A 15,867-nucleotide genomic window follows, 5' to 3' on the forward strand; every position below is an offset into this window, starting at 1 on the left:
AAAGTGAGTGTAGCTTCCCGAACGTGGTATCATCATACCACTTCTTCAATGTGTGTAACCCCCGATCCTTTCCTCCCCCCCCCCCAACCCCCAACCCCCAAAACCCCGCTTGTTGTCCTACAGCCATATAAGTGGGTGAGAACGATCCAAAGATGCGGCGTACTGCAAATGTCGTGATCTCGTGATACGTTTTTGTCGGGTTCCTTACATTGGGATTTTGGATATCTCAGGTACATAATAGCAGGAGGGGGGAAGTACAGTACCGTGTAGTACAGCATGTAGATAAAACCTTTCTCGGGCTTGCGTGGTGGAAACACACCGACTCTTTCCCTTCCTTTTTGTGCCGGCGGGTGGATGTTTGTCTAACCTGAAGGATGACCATGTGGTAGATATTCTTCGGTTTAGGAGAATTATCTACCTTGTTCTTCGGGAAACCCGTGGGGGGCGTTCGCAAGCACACATGATCCAAAGAGTCTCGGGTGTTCGCAAAGTAACAGGCAAACAACCACAATGCCGAGCAACCTCACTACTGCATCCCCGTACCTGCTGCCAGTAGGTAGCCTACTCCATGCGAACTTTTTAAAGTGCTTACATGCCTATACAGCAAGCAGAACGAAAAAGCTTCCTGCAGGGGGTAGGTAGGTAGGAGAGGTAAGGTGGTGATACAACGGATGGTGGTTACAAAAACAACCCCCCGCCCGGGTACGGGCATGCTTCTAGATGTTCTGTCTTGGAAGGGAGACAACTCTACCCAACCAGACGGCTGAGTTGAGTCAGAAGAGGAAGAAGTAGCACTTTTACCGCTTCATGTTGCTCGCCTTGCGAGACAGAATAACGAAGGTACGGTAGGGATGTGTTGTCTTGTTACAACAGGGCTAATATCCTCCATTGACCGCCCAAGGTGAACGGGTATCGACAGATCTTGTCTCTTACCTACCGGGCCACCGGCAGAGAGGGGGTTCCTTCATTCGGCGTGTCCACAGTCTGCCATCAATTCTCGCCCTGTTGATGCCCAAGCGGAACTCCCAAGTATGACTCAAAGATAGCGGTGACCTTTCCTGACGACGACGACTTCGTTTTCTTATTTCCCATTCCCATTCCCAATACCAATACCAGGAGCAGCCCTGTTTTGCCCTGAAACCGATAACCCTTCCTCAAGAATGGATCCATCATTCCTCTTGCCCTCGCTTCTCTTTGCCCCTTCTCGTCTGGTTCTGTCTGGGCTCCTCAGGAGGAAAAAATGTCTGCAGATGGTGCCATGAGTGGAATATCCTCATCTTGCCAAACCATAGCCAAGTTCATCCCAGAAGCTGTGATAGGCCCTCAACTTGAGGTATCAAATAACAAAAGGAGATATCCCCCCTTTCGCCATCGCTCACATGACATTTCCACCCTGCGGCCTCTTCTTCGACCCACCACCCTCCTCTACACAAAAGTGGTGAGTGGATTGGTGGTGTTCACTCAACATCAGATCCTGAGTCAACCCTCCAAACCAAGCTAACCCCCCCCCCAACCCGTGATGAAAAATGCCATCTTGACAATCTAACTGGTCGTCAGAATCAACAAGTCTCAAAAAACGGTCCAGTCTAGACTAGAGCCCTTCCCAAAAACAGGTGTGGGTTGCACTCATCCACTCTAAAAGAATTTAGACTACTGGGTCTTGGTGGGTTTACGCAGTCCGATTCGTTCAAGAAGATGCCGAGAAACTTTTCCATATTCTGAACAAATGGAGTCTCACACGCCATTCATTGATGTGAGACTTTTTCCTGTTGAAACGAAAATGCGGATAATCGTTTTTTCTCAGACCCACGTGGGAACTTTTGATTCACTTCGTTGGTGAACCAAAAAAAACACAAAAAAAAAAAACGCGTATCCGTAAAACAAGCGAGAATTGCGACATTTGAAAAATGACTTGTTCTCTGAGATCGTCGTTATCGTTTTCCCCTCGTTGTGTGTGAGAGTGACACACACCACGAAACCATCACACCTCGGATCACATTGAAATACCTGATACCCCAGGTCTCGGCATCGCGACTAGGTACTAGGGGAAAAAGAAGACACATCGAAAACTTTGCTGGTGGACTAGCTTTGTCGATAAACCAAAAAAAAAAAAGAAAAAAAAAAGTCCCGGTTGTTAGCTCGCTCGGGGACATCTCCGCGCGCAACCTGATGATCCTCGATCTCCTTGTCTTCCCGGATGGTGCCCGTCACGGAAGCTATCGGTGATGCAGAGTGACGACGTGCATTAATTGATCAGATTTTCATCTCTCTTGTGTGTGGTGCTTTGTTGCTGACAATTGCGATGTTCTCGTCACCGATGCCGAGAACGCCTACGGGGCCAAGGTCAACAAGTTCCCCGGGGACAAAGTGGACACTAGGATCCCTAAATGGTCCGAGCAAACGAGAGAAACAAGGGGACCCCCGGACCCGGGCTTGATGATCGGAGGCCGGGTTCAGGTGTGATGATGGCACTGAGGGGTTTTGAATCTCTTGGACAGGGTGCCAGGTGGAGCTCTGGATCTCTTGAACGTGCTCCGCTAACGAGTTGACTGCCAGAAAGGGGAAGAGGTGAGGGGCACTAGTGAACGGTTTCGCCTTGTGAATTTGACAGGTGAGGTGAGGTGAGGCTACCTATTCAGCGGAGGTTTTGGCGTGTGGGAGCTTCCGTATACTGCTGGAAAGTGGTTGACTCGTGGCACGTGGGTGTGTGTTCTCTGCACTGTTTAAGCCCGCCGACGATACCCACGAGCTTGATCAGATGAGCCACGGGAGGCCATTTAGGCGGTGTTCCTGTCAAGGCCTTTTCAGCAGCTAAGCTGTGGGCTTTCTATTCGCGGGCCGTCGGTGCCAACGATGCAAGTGAACAATTCTCTGGTCGCACGGGCGCTGGAGAAATGGAAAATAAAGCCGGGTGGCATCATGAGGATCTGCTACCACCATGCCCTTTTGCCCGCAAAGCATTGAACGCCACTAGATTAGATAGCCAAAGAAGCAACGAAGATGGCAGGCCGATAGACTCACCCCTTCCCACGCGGTCGTTGTCAAGTGTGTGATTGTGACAAGACAAGAAAAGTTCCACATGGGACGGACCGGGCTCGTTGAAGCTATCGCTCAGCCGTTTCACCCGCTCATGATATCCATAGCTTGGTCTCCATCAGTGAATTGCCCGGGGGTCCATCCGAAAGAGCACTTTGGAAAAGGAAGAGGAGCGACATTCCTGGATTTCTTCGTCGACAGATCGGAGCAACGCCGTTATGCCGCGTGGATGTGCCACACGGCAGCCGCGGTCAGTCTGGAAATCAGTGATTTTTTTTCGTGAGTGTCCGGGGTGTGGCTCGGTGGGTGGGTGTTCTCTTCCCCGCATTGAAATTGGAGCAAGTGATAACCAATTATGCCATCCCGGACAATGCCGTCTGATGTCGAGCTGGTAGCGACTGATGCGCGTTCCCTGGGTTGGGTTGGGTAGGAGCAGGTTGACATGCAATGGAGCATCTCCCGTCGGCGCCGTCATCGGCCTTTCTCTCTTTTAGCCGTTACGCCTTCTTGCCTGAACAGGAGGGTGTCTTTTTGAGGTTTTCGTCTGTGCAACTGAGATCGGGAAGGGCCATCAGTATCTCGGTGGTCTCGGTGAGGAGGAGGTCCAAAGACAGACAAAATTAGTCCGCTTTCTGTGCCGGGACGGCAGGCTGCAGGCTGACGTGGAGAGGGCATAATTAGTCCCGTGATTATCGCAGGCTAAATGTGACAGTGGGATAATATTGATGTGATAAGTGGGTTGAGTCTGACAAACTGGGCTAATTAAAAATAGCGGGCATCTGTAAGTGCGGGGTGACAAGCTCCCAAAATTAGCCCACAATAGTTTGTGGGCAAACTTTTCAAGCTTCCTAAAAGAGTAGGACGGCGGCTAAATTGTTCTTGGTCAGCATCACAGTGTCGTCTCGATACTGTAGACTCGACTAGTCACATTGACGATAAACATGTAGAAGGATCTTTGTTGATGATTCTAGATGCACTGCCTTGGAGATATGCACAGTTGGCTTCGTATAAAAGCTCTGAAGGATCCAACCTCGGCGCTTCTTGTAGATTCTCGAGAGGGTTTGCTTTCTTCCGTCGACATGAACAACCAAGCCGGCAGAATCGGAGTCGAAGCCAGACTTACCAAGTACACAGCGAGGTATAGTAAACAGGGCTAAGCCAACAGAGTTTTCTAGCGAGACTGACGATATTCCATTTTCCTATACAAAAAGCCAAGGCTGGTATTTGGTGCGTTGAGAACAGGGGTCCCCGCGACCTTGTCCGCCCAGACCTGGATGTCCTGGCTCTGTCCCGCATAATTGGCCCAAGCTCCTATGCTTGGCACAGTGAACCCTGCTCCCAACCCTGGTCGATCTCAATGCTTGAGCCAATCTGAGCTGGTTGCCGCCCCTCGGGCCGCATGCAGCTATGCACGAGCCACCTGTAGTCACACCCACCCGACCGCACCTCATCGAATCAACTGCGAGAAGCTCGCTTTTGCAGAGATTGACCAACTGCAACACCAGACCACTGACGAGAAAAGTTCTCCTTGCTACCTCGCGACCTCGCTCTTACGACGGCCCTACACTCTGATCCAGGTACCCTCGGTAACACCCGATTATCTTCCAGGCAAGGACCGCCACGTCAACTAAACCTGGTGCAGTCCACCGACTGGCTGGGTGAGGCGACCAATCCGGACCATATTGTCACAACGGCCACTTCGATTTGTGAAGTGACCTTTCCGTGAGGGTATTCCGGACCCAGACAAGACGAACCATGTCGCCTCATCTGATATTGGGCTCGTCAAAGCCTATAGGGACTGACAAATCGTTCACCAGAGACAGCAAAGGGCAGACAGACCCCTCACTTCCCCAGCTTTTGGCAATCATGTCGCTGCTTCGGGCGATTCTCCGATGGGAAATTGCAAGCTGGGGGCCCGTGGTTCTGTTGAAAATCATCGATAGGCGTTGAGCGTGGATGAGGCACAAGGCAACGCCCACCACGCACAATTCTTTCTTGTCCTCCATGAAGCGACGTCGACAGCGTCATGCTTCCCTTCCCGTGGCTTCCATTTTCTTCAAGCAGAGTCTGTGCCTCACTATGGGCGGATACTGTGTAGCTGCCATTTGCATATGCAACCATCTCGATGCCCGTGGGTCGAGGTTGCAGGGAAAGCATGGGGGAGGTCGGCAAGAGGGTGTAGGGCGAACCAGGGGCCCATTGGCCAGCATTGATTCACCCACCCTGGCCTGCAAGCTTTTCGGTCCCGGGAGTCGAGTTGTGTCTTGGAGGGCACGAGTCTCCCTCTGTTCATTGTCATTGTTATCTTGGTGGGGAGTCAGCACCAAGCGATGCCCTCTTTCATCATGAAGAGAAAGATATCGCTACAAACCTGCGCCATCGACGTTACGTATACAACTCCCGTCGGCCGTCTAGTCTTGCCCTCATCAGTCCCGTCCCTCGGTCTGCCCAAACCCGCTCCTAGGGCGGCCGGGTTATCTCAAGCGAGTTAGGCATTGTGCTCTTCTCGAGCTGCATGTTTCTGCAAGTGGCTGGCCCCCGTACCAATCAACTTTTAATCGCTCGACAGGCTCCCTTGTTCCGCAGAGGGTCGGCCGACGTGGAGAAGGTGCACACCCACTTCCGGACCCCATGTCACCATTGTGACCCTCACATGCAATGGCGGGTGGGGTCCATGTTGGCGTCCCCCTTTCCGTTCTCTAGAGTCATTGGCACCAATAAGCGCACGTCGTACCCCCTGTCTCTCCCATAGTGCGAGCACCACACACAGCATGCCGAGGGTGACATGTCCCAAAAGAGCACAAGATGCACACATTCACACGGGACTATGTATGTGGGCTAATAAAGTGAAGTGGGCCAAAAACGGAAAGGAGGTTAATTTTGCCCGCAATGTTCAAAAATAGAACACTGCAAATTCACCCCAAAGTCGTCAAGACACACAGCCAAGATATAAGAATTAGCCCGCTTCGCTCCCCCCTCCTCCCATTTGTTTCCCCTTCTCTCGAGCAGGTCCCCAAGCGAAGTGAAGAAGTCGGAGTATCCCCAGGTGTTGTCGTCGTCCAGTCCAGTCCAGTCCAACCGACTCTCACCTCTCTCTCTCTCATTTTTTTTAATTACGCCATATTCCACGCCGACCAACCAAGAGAGCTGTGTCTCTACTCGGCATTTCAGCGTTCATTAGCACCCCAATTCCCGATACCAGATAACGCAAGCCGGACTTGCTTGGATATCCAGTCGTTCTCTCGAAACAAAACAACACGATACAGTAATCTAATACTAGCTCTCTGGTCTGGCAACCATTCCTCCGCGAGGACTTGCTTTGCTTCACCAGATTTGCCCCCGGATATCTGGACCTTGAACACGAGCGAGGGCACCCCCGGTTCACCTGGTCTCCTCCCGCTCTCCTCGGCCCAGTCCAAGCCCCACCCCCCCCTCCCCCGGCCCAGCCCTCACACGCCCCCCTTGACCCCCGACCACCTCCGCCCAAGGGTCACCCCCACACCCCTGGTGCTTGTCACTCAACGCAGGTACTTGGACCTACAGAAGGGTTTATACAAATGTCAACACTACCCCCCAACCACCACGGAGACCTCATGAAATCATCCCAAGTCAACATGGCTACCACCACCACGACAACGACGACAACAACAACAACAAAGGCCAAGGCTGCCTCCAAAGCCCAGGCCAGTGCCGCCGCCAACCCCAAGCAAAAGACGCAGATGCATCGCCGCTCAAGAACAGGTAAGCTCTCATCTCACTTGCATAGCTCGTTGCGAGTTCGGAAGCTAACTCTGGTGGCACGTAAAGGATGCTATACCTGCAGATTAAGAAGAAAAAAGTGCGACGAGGGCTCGCCCATGTGCACTGCCTGCAAGCATCTTGGCCTGGTATGCGAATACAAGCGGCCGATGTGGTGGAGCAACAACGATGCGCGGAGGAAGCACAAGGACGACATCAAGATGATCATCAAGCGCAAGAAGCTTTCCGAGAAGTCAACACACAGCATCCAGACCTCGGTCAACTCACCGCCAGGTCTCTCTCACTCGCTCCCAACCTCTGCTACCTTCTCCGACCCCTTTGACCGCACCCGATCGCAGTCGATTGATTCGCAGTTTGCTTTCAACTTCAATAGCCCACAAAGCGACTTCAGCTCCTTCAGCGCGCCACAGATGCACCCCGACTTTTTGTTTGCTCCGTACTCGCCCTATGAGATTGACGTCAAGACGGAGAGGCAAATGTTCATCAACGACATCCCAACCCTCAGAGAGTCAACAACAGCCACTTTCAGCACCTACCAGACCCCTCCGCCACCGGGAACAGTCCTCCCCCAGTTCCCTCTGGAAGGCGAATGGACGGAGCAGGTGTACACGGAGCGGAGGGAGTCATTGGCCGAGGAGACGCTCAACGTCAACTTCTTTGACTTTGCCCAGGGACCTTCGGTGTCTTCCAGGCAAGTTGCGATTGAGCTGGATGAAGGCGATCAGCGCTTGTTTGATCACTTCATCTCGTCGGTTCTTCCCACCATCTTCCCCATCCTCGAGTCGAACCAACATGGATCCATCAGCTCCGACCTCATCCTCCCGGCGCTGGAGAGCAACAAGGGCTACCTGCACTGCTGCTTGAGCATCGCCGCTCAGCACTACAAGGCCGCCATGGGTCTTGAGGGTGAGGAGATTGATGGCGACATCATGCGCCACCGCTACGCGACCATCTCTGCTCTGTGCGAAGCCCTCGCACGCGACGAGGACCACCAGCAGATTCTGGAGGCCGCCCTCGGGCTCATCTTCTTCCAATGCGGCGTCGGCCGCTTCGACGACACACTGCCCGACATTCCCTGGCACCAGCACTTCCAAGCCGCCATCTCCTTGGTGCAGAAGCTCGACCTCCCGCGCATCGTCTCGGACCCCAACGAGCCTTTGACTCAGGCCCCCTTCAACATGACCCTCACCGCGTGGATTGACATTCTCGGCGCCACCATGCTCGGTCGCGCTCCCGCTTTCGCCCACACCTACCGCGAGAAACACCTGTCTCCCACCAACCCCAGCTTGGGCTTGCGCGAGCTGATGGGGTGCGAGGACCGCGTCATGTACCTGATCAGCGAGATCGCCTGCCTTGAGGCCCTCAAGAAGGACGGCATGGATGACATCACCCTCTGCCAACACGTCCACGTTCTTGGCGACCAGATCGGTTTGACCGAGATGGGCGATGAGTCCATCCCGGTTCTTCCCTTCAACGCCAACGGCACCCTCAGCCCCAAGCAGCTCTCCAAGAACATCACGGCCGCCTTCCGCCTCGCCGCCAGGATCTACCTCTGCAGCCTCGTCCCTGGCTTCCACCCCAGCCAAGCGAGCTGTGTCGGTCTTGTCGAGAAGCTCACTTCCGTCTTGGCCACCATTCCCTCTGGCACCGCCGGCTTCGACCGTTCTCTTTCCTGGGTCTACCTCGTCGGTGGCTCCGTCTCCGTTCCCGGCTCCTCCTTCAGGGCCTTCTTCGAGGACCGCGTCGCGCAGCTGGTCGACCTGGCCAACTTTGGCAGCTTTGGCAAGGTGACTTGCCTGTTGAGGGAGATTTGGCTCCAGAGCGAGGTCATCAGCCGGGCTTCGTCTCCTGGCTCCAACAACGAGGAGGTGCAGCAGCAGCAGCCACCCGCGTACATCCACTGGAGGGATGTGATGCAGATGAAGGGGTGGGATTACCTTCTCATTTAAAACATTTTTTTACTTTCGCATTTTTCTTTTGATAGGAAAGACAAACCACCGCGAGGTGTCTTTTTTGGGGGGACAGAGAGACAGGGGGGACGACAGCACTCATCACTGGATCATGGGGCACAACAACATTAACCTTCCTTCCTTCCGGGACTGGAAAGGAACGGTTTTTCTTCTTTTCTACTTTATTTTCTTTCACTTTTGGCATGTGGATAATTGGGATTATGTGGGATTGGAAATGATATTTTGGATACCCCTCTGGAAAGGAAAGCATGATACCTGGAGTTTTTTTTTTTTTTTTTTGGGGGGGGCTTTATATACCATTGGGTTATTTATTTGTGTGTTGAAAGATGATACATGGCATATCATGAAGGGGTTGGGTGTCGCGGGAAAGGGGAGGAGGAATCTTACATTGAATTTGCGACACCTGGGGAAGAAGAGAAAGAGCAAAAAAGCTCAAAAATGAATAAAAAACAAGAGAATAAATTTTTAAAAATTATGGCAATGATGATCGGGATGGTTGATCATGTGACTGCTTGCACTCTTACCAGAAGCCACACTCGCTGGCAAACAAACCTCTCTGCTTCCCCCTGTTCCCTTCCAAACTTGGAGAAATTGGTCCAAGATGTATAATAGGTAAGTACCTAAGCAGCGAATGTTCAACCACGTTGACTCAGCTCCTTCTGGTGTTCTTTACCATCAGGAAAGTTTAAAACCTTGTTTCTAACTCACGACCTCCAACTCTCATCAGCAACAGTCACCCCATTCTCGATCCATCAGATTTTCCAAAATGTGAATAGGTATAAAACGGCAAAAGACTTGAATTCTTTCGACTCCCATCATCAACTCCCATCACCAAAACAGCTCGCTCACCTAACAACCGGCGTAAGCCTCACATTGACAGCCCCCTTCTCCCAGAGCACATAAATCCTCTGCCTATTCCACTCCTCACTCTCCGGCATCAACTCCAAGTCAAAATTCCACAACAACCTCGCCATGATCAACCTCATCTCAGCATACGCCAAATTCCTCCCAATACAATTCCTCGGTCCGACCGAAAAAGGCTGCAGCACCCCCCGCACATCATCAGCATATCTCGGGTCGCCGAGCCAGCGTTCGGGAACAAATTTCTGAGGATCGCGAAAGTTGGAAGAGGATTGGTACGAGGCCCATTGAGGGACTGCTACTGATGTCTGTGTTTGCTCAAGAGTCAATTGACTGGACACAGAGGGGGGAGGGAGGAGGTTCGTTTTGCTCACATTACCGGGAATCCAATACCCTTCTATATACTCCCCCTTTGGGGGAACCCGTCTCGGCAAAGCGAGCGGTGTAGGGGGATCTATTTCCATCAGCACCACCACCACCACCACTAATTTTGAGATGAAGAAAAACTTACACATCCTAAATCCCTCCTCCAAAACCGCCTCCAGATACTCCAACCCCCCCACCGCCACCAAATCAATCTCGTCCTCCCTGCCAAACCTCCCCCTAATCTCCTTGACCAGTTTGTCATACTTGTCCCTGTTCTTCAACAACCAAAACGTCGTCCCGCTCAGCTGCGTAGCAGTAGTCTCACTCCCAGCGATAATAAGCAAACTACTATTCTCTATAATCTCCCCCTCGCTCATCCCCTTCTCGTCATTATGCCTCAAGATATAGCTCATGAAGTCCCCCCTTTCCGTTCCCCCTGCCTCGAGCCGTTTCTTGGCTGTCTTCTCGCTCAACGCCCGGTGCTCCTTTTGGCTTTTTACCAGGTGCTTAGGCAAGAGGAATGTCTTGAGACAGCCGAGAAAAGGGTGGCGACGGAGAACCTCGAAAAACACGCCGAGCTTGATGTTGGAGAAGATGAGGGATACCCAGGGGTGGTAGGCGGCTGAATCGAGGCAGTTGAAGGGCTGACCAAAGGCGAGGTCGCCGATCAGGTCAAAGGTGGTGAAGTTGAACCACTGGACTATGTCGACTGCTACCTTGGCGTTGGCTTTGGCGGTGAGCTTGGTGATGAGGAGGGTGGCGTAGTGGTTCAGGATGTCCTCTTGGGCGCGGAGGGCTTTTTCGGAGAAGGCGTGGGAGAGGAGGCGGCGCTGGCGGCGGTGGTCGGGGTCGGAGGCGATGATGATGTGGGGGTGGCCCGAGGGGGTTGGGCGGTAGGCGGTGGGGTCTTTGGGGAAGGTTTCTTGACCGGGAAGGTTGCGGTGGCCGTAAATGGTTTTCCAGGCGGAGGGGGTGGTGAAGGAGATGTTGTCGGAGGTGTAGCGGACCACGGGGCCGTACCGGTCGTGGAGGTCTTTGAGTTTGTGGGGCCAGTTGCCGCGGACGGCGTGGTAGAGGTAGGGGAGGTCCCAGAAGGAGTAGAGCTTGGGGCCGGGGATCTTGGAGAGGGGGTGGAGGAAGGCGTAGTAGATGCTGCGGAGGAGGAAGATGGAGAGAGACTGGGGAGTGGTTAGTTTTCTGGTGCTGGGGTGGTGAAGCTGATGCTGACGACTTACTCCAGCTAGTGCTACCCCTAGTACTCCCATGGGGCCCAGAGAGCCGTGTTCCGACATGCTAAGCATTGTCATCATTGAAGACTTATAGCTCATGAATTAAAAAAAAAAAAATGAACCTAAGAACAGACGAGGAGGTCGCAGTCTTATAGATATGTAGACCTGGCATAACTGCGTAAATTTCTCAACATCCCTTTACCTCATAGTTTGAGGGGAAAGCAACCCTAGGCGGAAGCCACCCTAGCCGGTACATAACTGAGGTGTCGTCAAAAGTGTCATTGGAGACATTTCTCGCTACAACTGTAGGGAGGGGTATATGTATGCATCACGGACGTTACAATTCCCGTCACCGGTGGACCATTCCGGGGGCCATCCAAGCAGATCTCTCTAGATCGGACGTATATCCTGTCGGCTCGGGGTTTTGGACAGTCCGTCACCTATCAGAACTCGCGGTTTTTTTTTTTTGGCTATCTGGATAGGAGACATAGATAAGTTACCGTCAAATCGGCAGATGAGAGAATAGAGATTTGTAGAGATCTATAGCATAGTTGGCGCCCGGCTAATACTGTGACACAAACATCGATGCTAGATACCTAGGGTGACATTCAGATGACCACTTGAGCTTGCTCACAAACCATTTCTTCCCAAACGGGATAGTATATATATATATATGTATATATGTATATATCTGGGCATCTCTTCATCATCAGATGGTTAGGTATGTTGAGTTCCACAAATTTGTTAAGGTAGGTCTGTCGCACCTTCTCACGTTGACCAGATCAGGTCGGCCATCGGCACATATGAAATACCTATCTAGGCACCAAAATGGCAGTTGCACCTTCCATGTTACCTCATGTCGAGGATTCACCTGTGGCTCGTTGCTTCCTCCTCAGGCGGGCAGTCACCATGGACGGTCCCGAATCCGGAAGAAGTCAGCTGTCTTTTGTTCTCGTTTGCTGTCGTTTGTTGTCCTCTTCTCACGACAACTTCATCATCACCCATTTCGGGGACCTGGTCTCCCACCCCCGTCTTTCTCTATGTCTTGGACACACAACGTTCAGCAATAGCTCTGCCGAGCCCCGAAGCGATTGATTGATTACGGTATCGATCTATGACTCGGGCTTTTTTTGGTGCTGGAGAGGTTCCAGGTTTATCATGGAGCCGCCCATACACATCACGCGGCGGTCCCGAAGCCACGGCGCTCTCAACAGAAGCTATTCGAGTACATCCGCTTCCGATTCGTCTCGTCTCCATCGACCACGTCGTGCCCATTCCCGTCAGCAGCTGCGCAGCGTCAACGAGAACTCATCTCTACTCGTGTCCCCAGGTCCCCTGGAGAGCATGCTCAAGACCACCACCGAGACAGGGGATATCGGTTTGTTCTCCATCAGACCAGCTCGCTCGTCAGGGAATTTGCATGCTTCTTCACCCCGTCGGAGACCAGCTTATGGCGGAACACCGCTCAACAGACGTCCCAATGGCGATGGGATGAGGAGTTATAGTCTCCGGGACGACCGAAGATGGCTACCATCATATCGAGACACCACATCCGAGATCATCTCCATGTACGGATCCGATAGCCGGTACTCTGCCTCCGCCTCCAGCGCACTTACACGCCCGTGTGATGACATGGGAAATAGGTCTTACTCCATGACAACGTGTAGCTCACACCGCCCGCCGAGTCAAAAAGCATCAGGGGACCTCCAGAGCCAGCAGCAGGAAGGCTATCTCCAGAGGCCTCGCTCTCCCTACCCATACCCAACGAGGCTGAAACGGCCAGGGGTTCGGCCCGCTTCACCAGCCTTGACGGAGAATGGGGCCGTCGATTATAGTAAAATGGTTGGGATTGATAGGGTGTCTCTCGTGAGTCTATGTCATTTGCTATGTCGACTATTCTGACCATGTCCAGCGCACCGTTCACGGTTCGTACAAGCCGACCTATCCTCAGTATGGCAATCGACAGGTACCACGGCTTCGCCAGGATGGCACCAGCTCAAGTGAATCGTTTTCGAGTTACGCTGCGGCCGAGAAGCATAGTCTTTCTGCCGGCCTGCCCCTGTCCCCCGCTCCGTGGGGCCATCGTTACCGCGGTCGTCTTGGGAGCAGCGCATCTGAACACAGCCTTAGGACTTCTAGTTTAACATCGATTCTTAACATGTACCAACGTTCGACGTGTGGGCCACCGACCCGGGACCCGTCTCTTCGCGTGAAACCACCGGGCACCTTCTATTACGATTACTCGGAAGGTTTCGATTACACGAATGATAGCCCTCCGCCGTTACCTGACCTTCCCTCTGACATTGTAACCCGCTCCACGAGTGTTTGTCAGTCGCGGGATATGGATAATGTCGTCAAGCATCACTGCCCGCCTTCCGGGCCAACACTGCGCTCCGAGGAAGACATCCCAAGCCTTGGGACGCAAGCCCGGAATTCGGAGGAACTCGATTCGCAAAGCCGAGAAGATAAACTTAGCCCTCAAGACACACCAAGGCAGAAGCCCCAGAACGAAGAATCCAATGCTGATAGTCTGGACGAAGACAGCTCTCGGTTCGATGCTGAGCGTTCTCCTTTTTCGCACTCACGAAGATACGAAGAAGAAGAAGAATGGAGTGTCGGAACAGCAGTCGTTCGTCGACGACAAAACACGAGTCTGACCGTCAGGAGTGACTTGCAGTTCTCAACACCGAAAGCCGTGCGAGTTTCTACCATTAGAAGCTATGAAGAGAATATGCGGCGCCTGGCAGTTTCTCCCCCTAAGCTGGGTCCCTTGGCAGACTACACTCACAGTTCCTCGCCGGCCCATTATCGTCAGAGGAGAGCTGTATCCTCACCGCTCAGAGTTCAGACGCGGCGAAACACGGCCTATCCAAGAGGTTTCGGTCACTGCGGGCTTGCATCAATGGAAGAGTCGTCGGATGGAATCGTCGGCACAGATGCACAGGATGAGTTTGCGACATCAGAAGACGGCATGGTCCATTCAAATACGTATCTCTCGAGTCTGCCAGCCGCGGAAACGGGTGGTCATTTTCTTCGGCCTTTACATGTGGACGACCCAGCATCCCGAGGCCACAAAAGAAATCTTGCGATGCACACGATAAACACCAACGACCTGCGGAATCTGACCGAGGCTGAAATCGGCTCGATCGTTGACCGCTCCCGAACGCCCATGTTGGCACCACATCCCATCTCGCCAGCAAGGCAACTCCGGCTACAGAACAGCGTGCCGCAGCTCATGAAGGCCTTGCCTCGGTCGCCGGGTATTCCTGTTCGAAGCGAATCTTGTTTCGCCAACTTTTACAGTCAAGATCTCGAATACATAACGGGCTTTTCTACCCCTGATCCTTCTAGCTTCGGTGTCGAGCAACCAACTATGGTTGACCCCATGTTCCCATACGGCTCAGATCAACAGGAGCCAAAGTTCAAGACGCCGTCTTCGCCGTTGGCTTCTGCCGTGGTTCCAGAAGAGCTAGGAGATGATGGAGTATATGCTGATTCGAGAGAGAAGCCAAGGCGCTCGGGCTCACGAAACAGTTCGCGAAATAGTAAGCTGAAGCTCAAGGTTTCCCGAGGTGCTCTCAACAAAATGCATGCGGAAGGCATCGGAGGCAGGAGCAACACGGCCGCTGGGCCAGCAGGAGAATGGTCTGGGCCACATCCCAAACCACGGGGTCGGCCTTCCAGAAACCACATGAATCCAGGGGTAACAAACATGGACAGCCTGGTAGAGTCAGCCGCAGAAGCCGAGAAGACTGACACATGCGATCAAGAGGTTGCTTTCCTCGACAGCCCTTGTTCAAGCATTCCGGCGCCTGCAATACCAGACTCTCACCAAGATGATGTTGGCGATAAGCCATCACCGGCCACACAGGGTCCTAGGGAAGTGACTAGTCCAACGGCTCGGAGTGAGGCGCGGAGCTCACTTCCACACGACAGCTGCGTCAGTGGGCAATCGCCCCGAGGGCTGAAGAAACGCTTCCCGGATTTACGAGTTCGCCTGGCGGAGTCCCGGTTGAGGTCGGCCGAAACACTGACTCCAGACGGTAGGATAGGGGAGGTGATTGAGGTGGTCCTTACTCCTCCTGTCGAGGCACCCATGTCGGAGTCTGGGCATGGCTCCAAGGTGAATCTGACGACGAAAGATGGAGACGGTGATAACAACGCCAGTGATGAGGGAGCTGCTGGGAAGCATCAAGGAAAAGGGTTCAGGGGGAGGATGTCGAGATGGTTCAAGGTTTCGAGGCAGGCGGTTATGGGGGCCTGTAGTGGGTCGGGGAAACGAGGTTGATGGTTGGAGTTTGGGGGGGTTAGGGGTGATGTCTTTTTGGGCATATGGGGGGGTGGGGGTGGTTAAGGCTTGGTTTGGCTATTGATGTAATACACGTCATGTGCTGGCCTGGCCTTAGTTTGGTCATTTCACTCGTTTGGTGTTGGGGTTTTATGGTTTCTGTAGCAGGTGTTGATGATACCAGGCTGTTGACAGGGACCGGGTGGTGTTTAAGGGGGGTGTCTGGTGAATGGGAGGGCTGTTAGATTACTCAAAAAGGGAGAACTGAGTTTTTTCTTATGATTTTTGGCATTGTTGCAGTTTCCATTTCTAAACTTTTGAGGTGACGATTGTTCCCTAGGCTAGCCAGTTGCTCTTC

General features: G+C 53.0%; 3 protein-coding genes across 3 annotated transcripts; 2 read left to right on the top strand and 1 right to left on the bottom strand.

Annotated features, from left to right (window-relative positions):
• Positions 1-5,763: 5,763 nt before the first annotated feature.
• On the top strand, positions 5,764-9,025 carry UME6 (DNA-binding transcriptional regulator ume6). Its single transcript, XM_062942282.1, has 2 exons — positions 5,764-6,777; positions 6,844-9,025. The coding sequence occupies exons 1-2, from the start codon at positions 6,594-6,596 to the stop codon at positions 8,742-8,744; spliced, it is 2,085 nt and encodes a 694-aa protein (XP_062805216.1). The 5' UTR covers positions 5,764-6,593; the 3' UTR covers positions 8,745-9,025.
• Positions 9,026-9,184: 159 nt separating this feature from the next.
• Positions 9,185-11,799, bottom strand: QC764_110160 (uncharacterized protein). Its single transcript, XM_062942283.1, has 4 exons — positions 11,228-11,799; positions 10,138-11,170; positions 10,001-10,080; positions 9,185-9,934 (listed from the first exon to the last, which is right to left on the bottom strand). The coding sequence occupies exons 1-4, from the start codon at positions 11,318-11,320 to the stop codon at positions 9,611-9,613; spliced, it is 1,530 nt and encodes a 509-aa protein (XP_062805217.1). The 5' UTR covers positions 11,321-11,799; the 3' UTR covers positions 9,185-9,610.
• Positions 11,712-15,509, top strand: QC764_110170 (uncharacterized protein; the record flags this gene model as incomplete). Its single annotated transcript, XM_062942284.1, has 2 exons — positions 11,712-13,087; positions 13,134-15,509. Exons 1-2 carry the CDS (start codon positions 12,380-12,382, stop codon positions 15,507-15,509), a joined length of 3,084 nt encoding a protein of 1,027 aa, XP_062805218.1. The 5' UTR covers positions 11,712-12,379.
• Between the last annotated feature and the right edge of the window lie 358 nt (positions 15,510-15,867).

The sequence above is a fragment of the Podospora pseudoanserina genome, chromosome 1 (assembly GCF_035222485.1).
Source record: "Podospora pseudoanserina strain CBS 124.78 chromosome 1, whole genome shotgun sequence".
Classification (NCBI taxonomy): Eukaryota; Fungi; Ascomycota; class Sordariomycetes; order Sordariales; family Podosporaceae; genus Podospora; species Podospora pseudoanserina.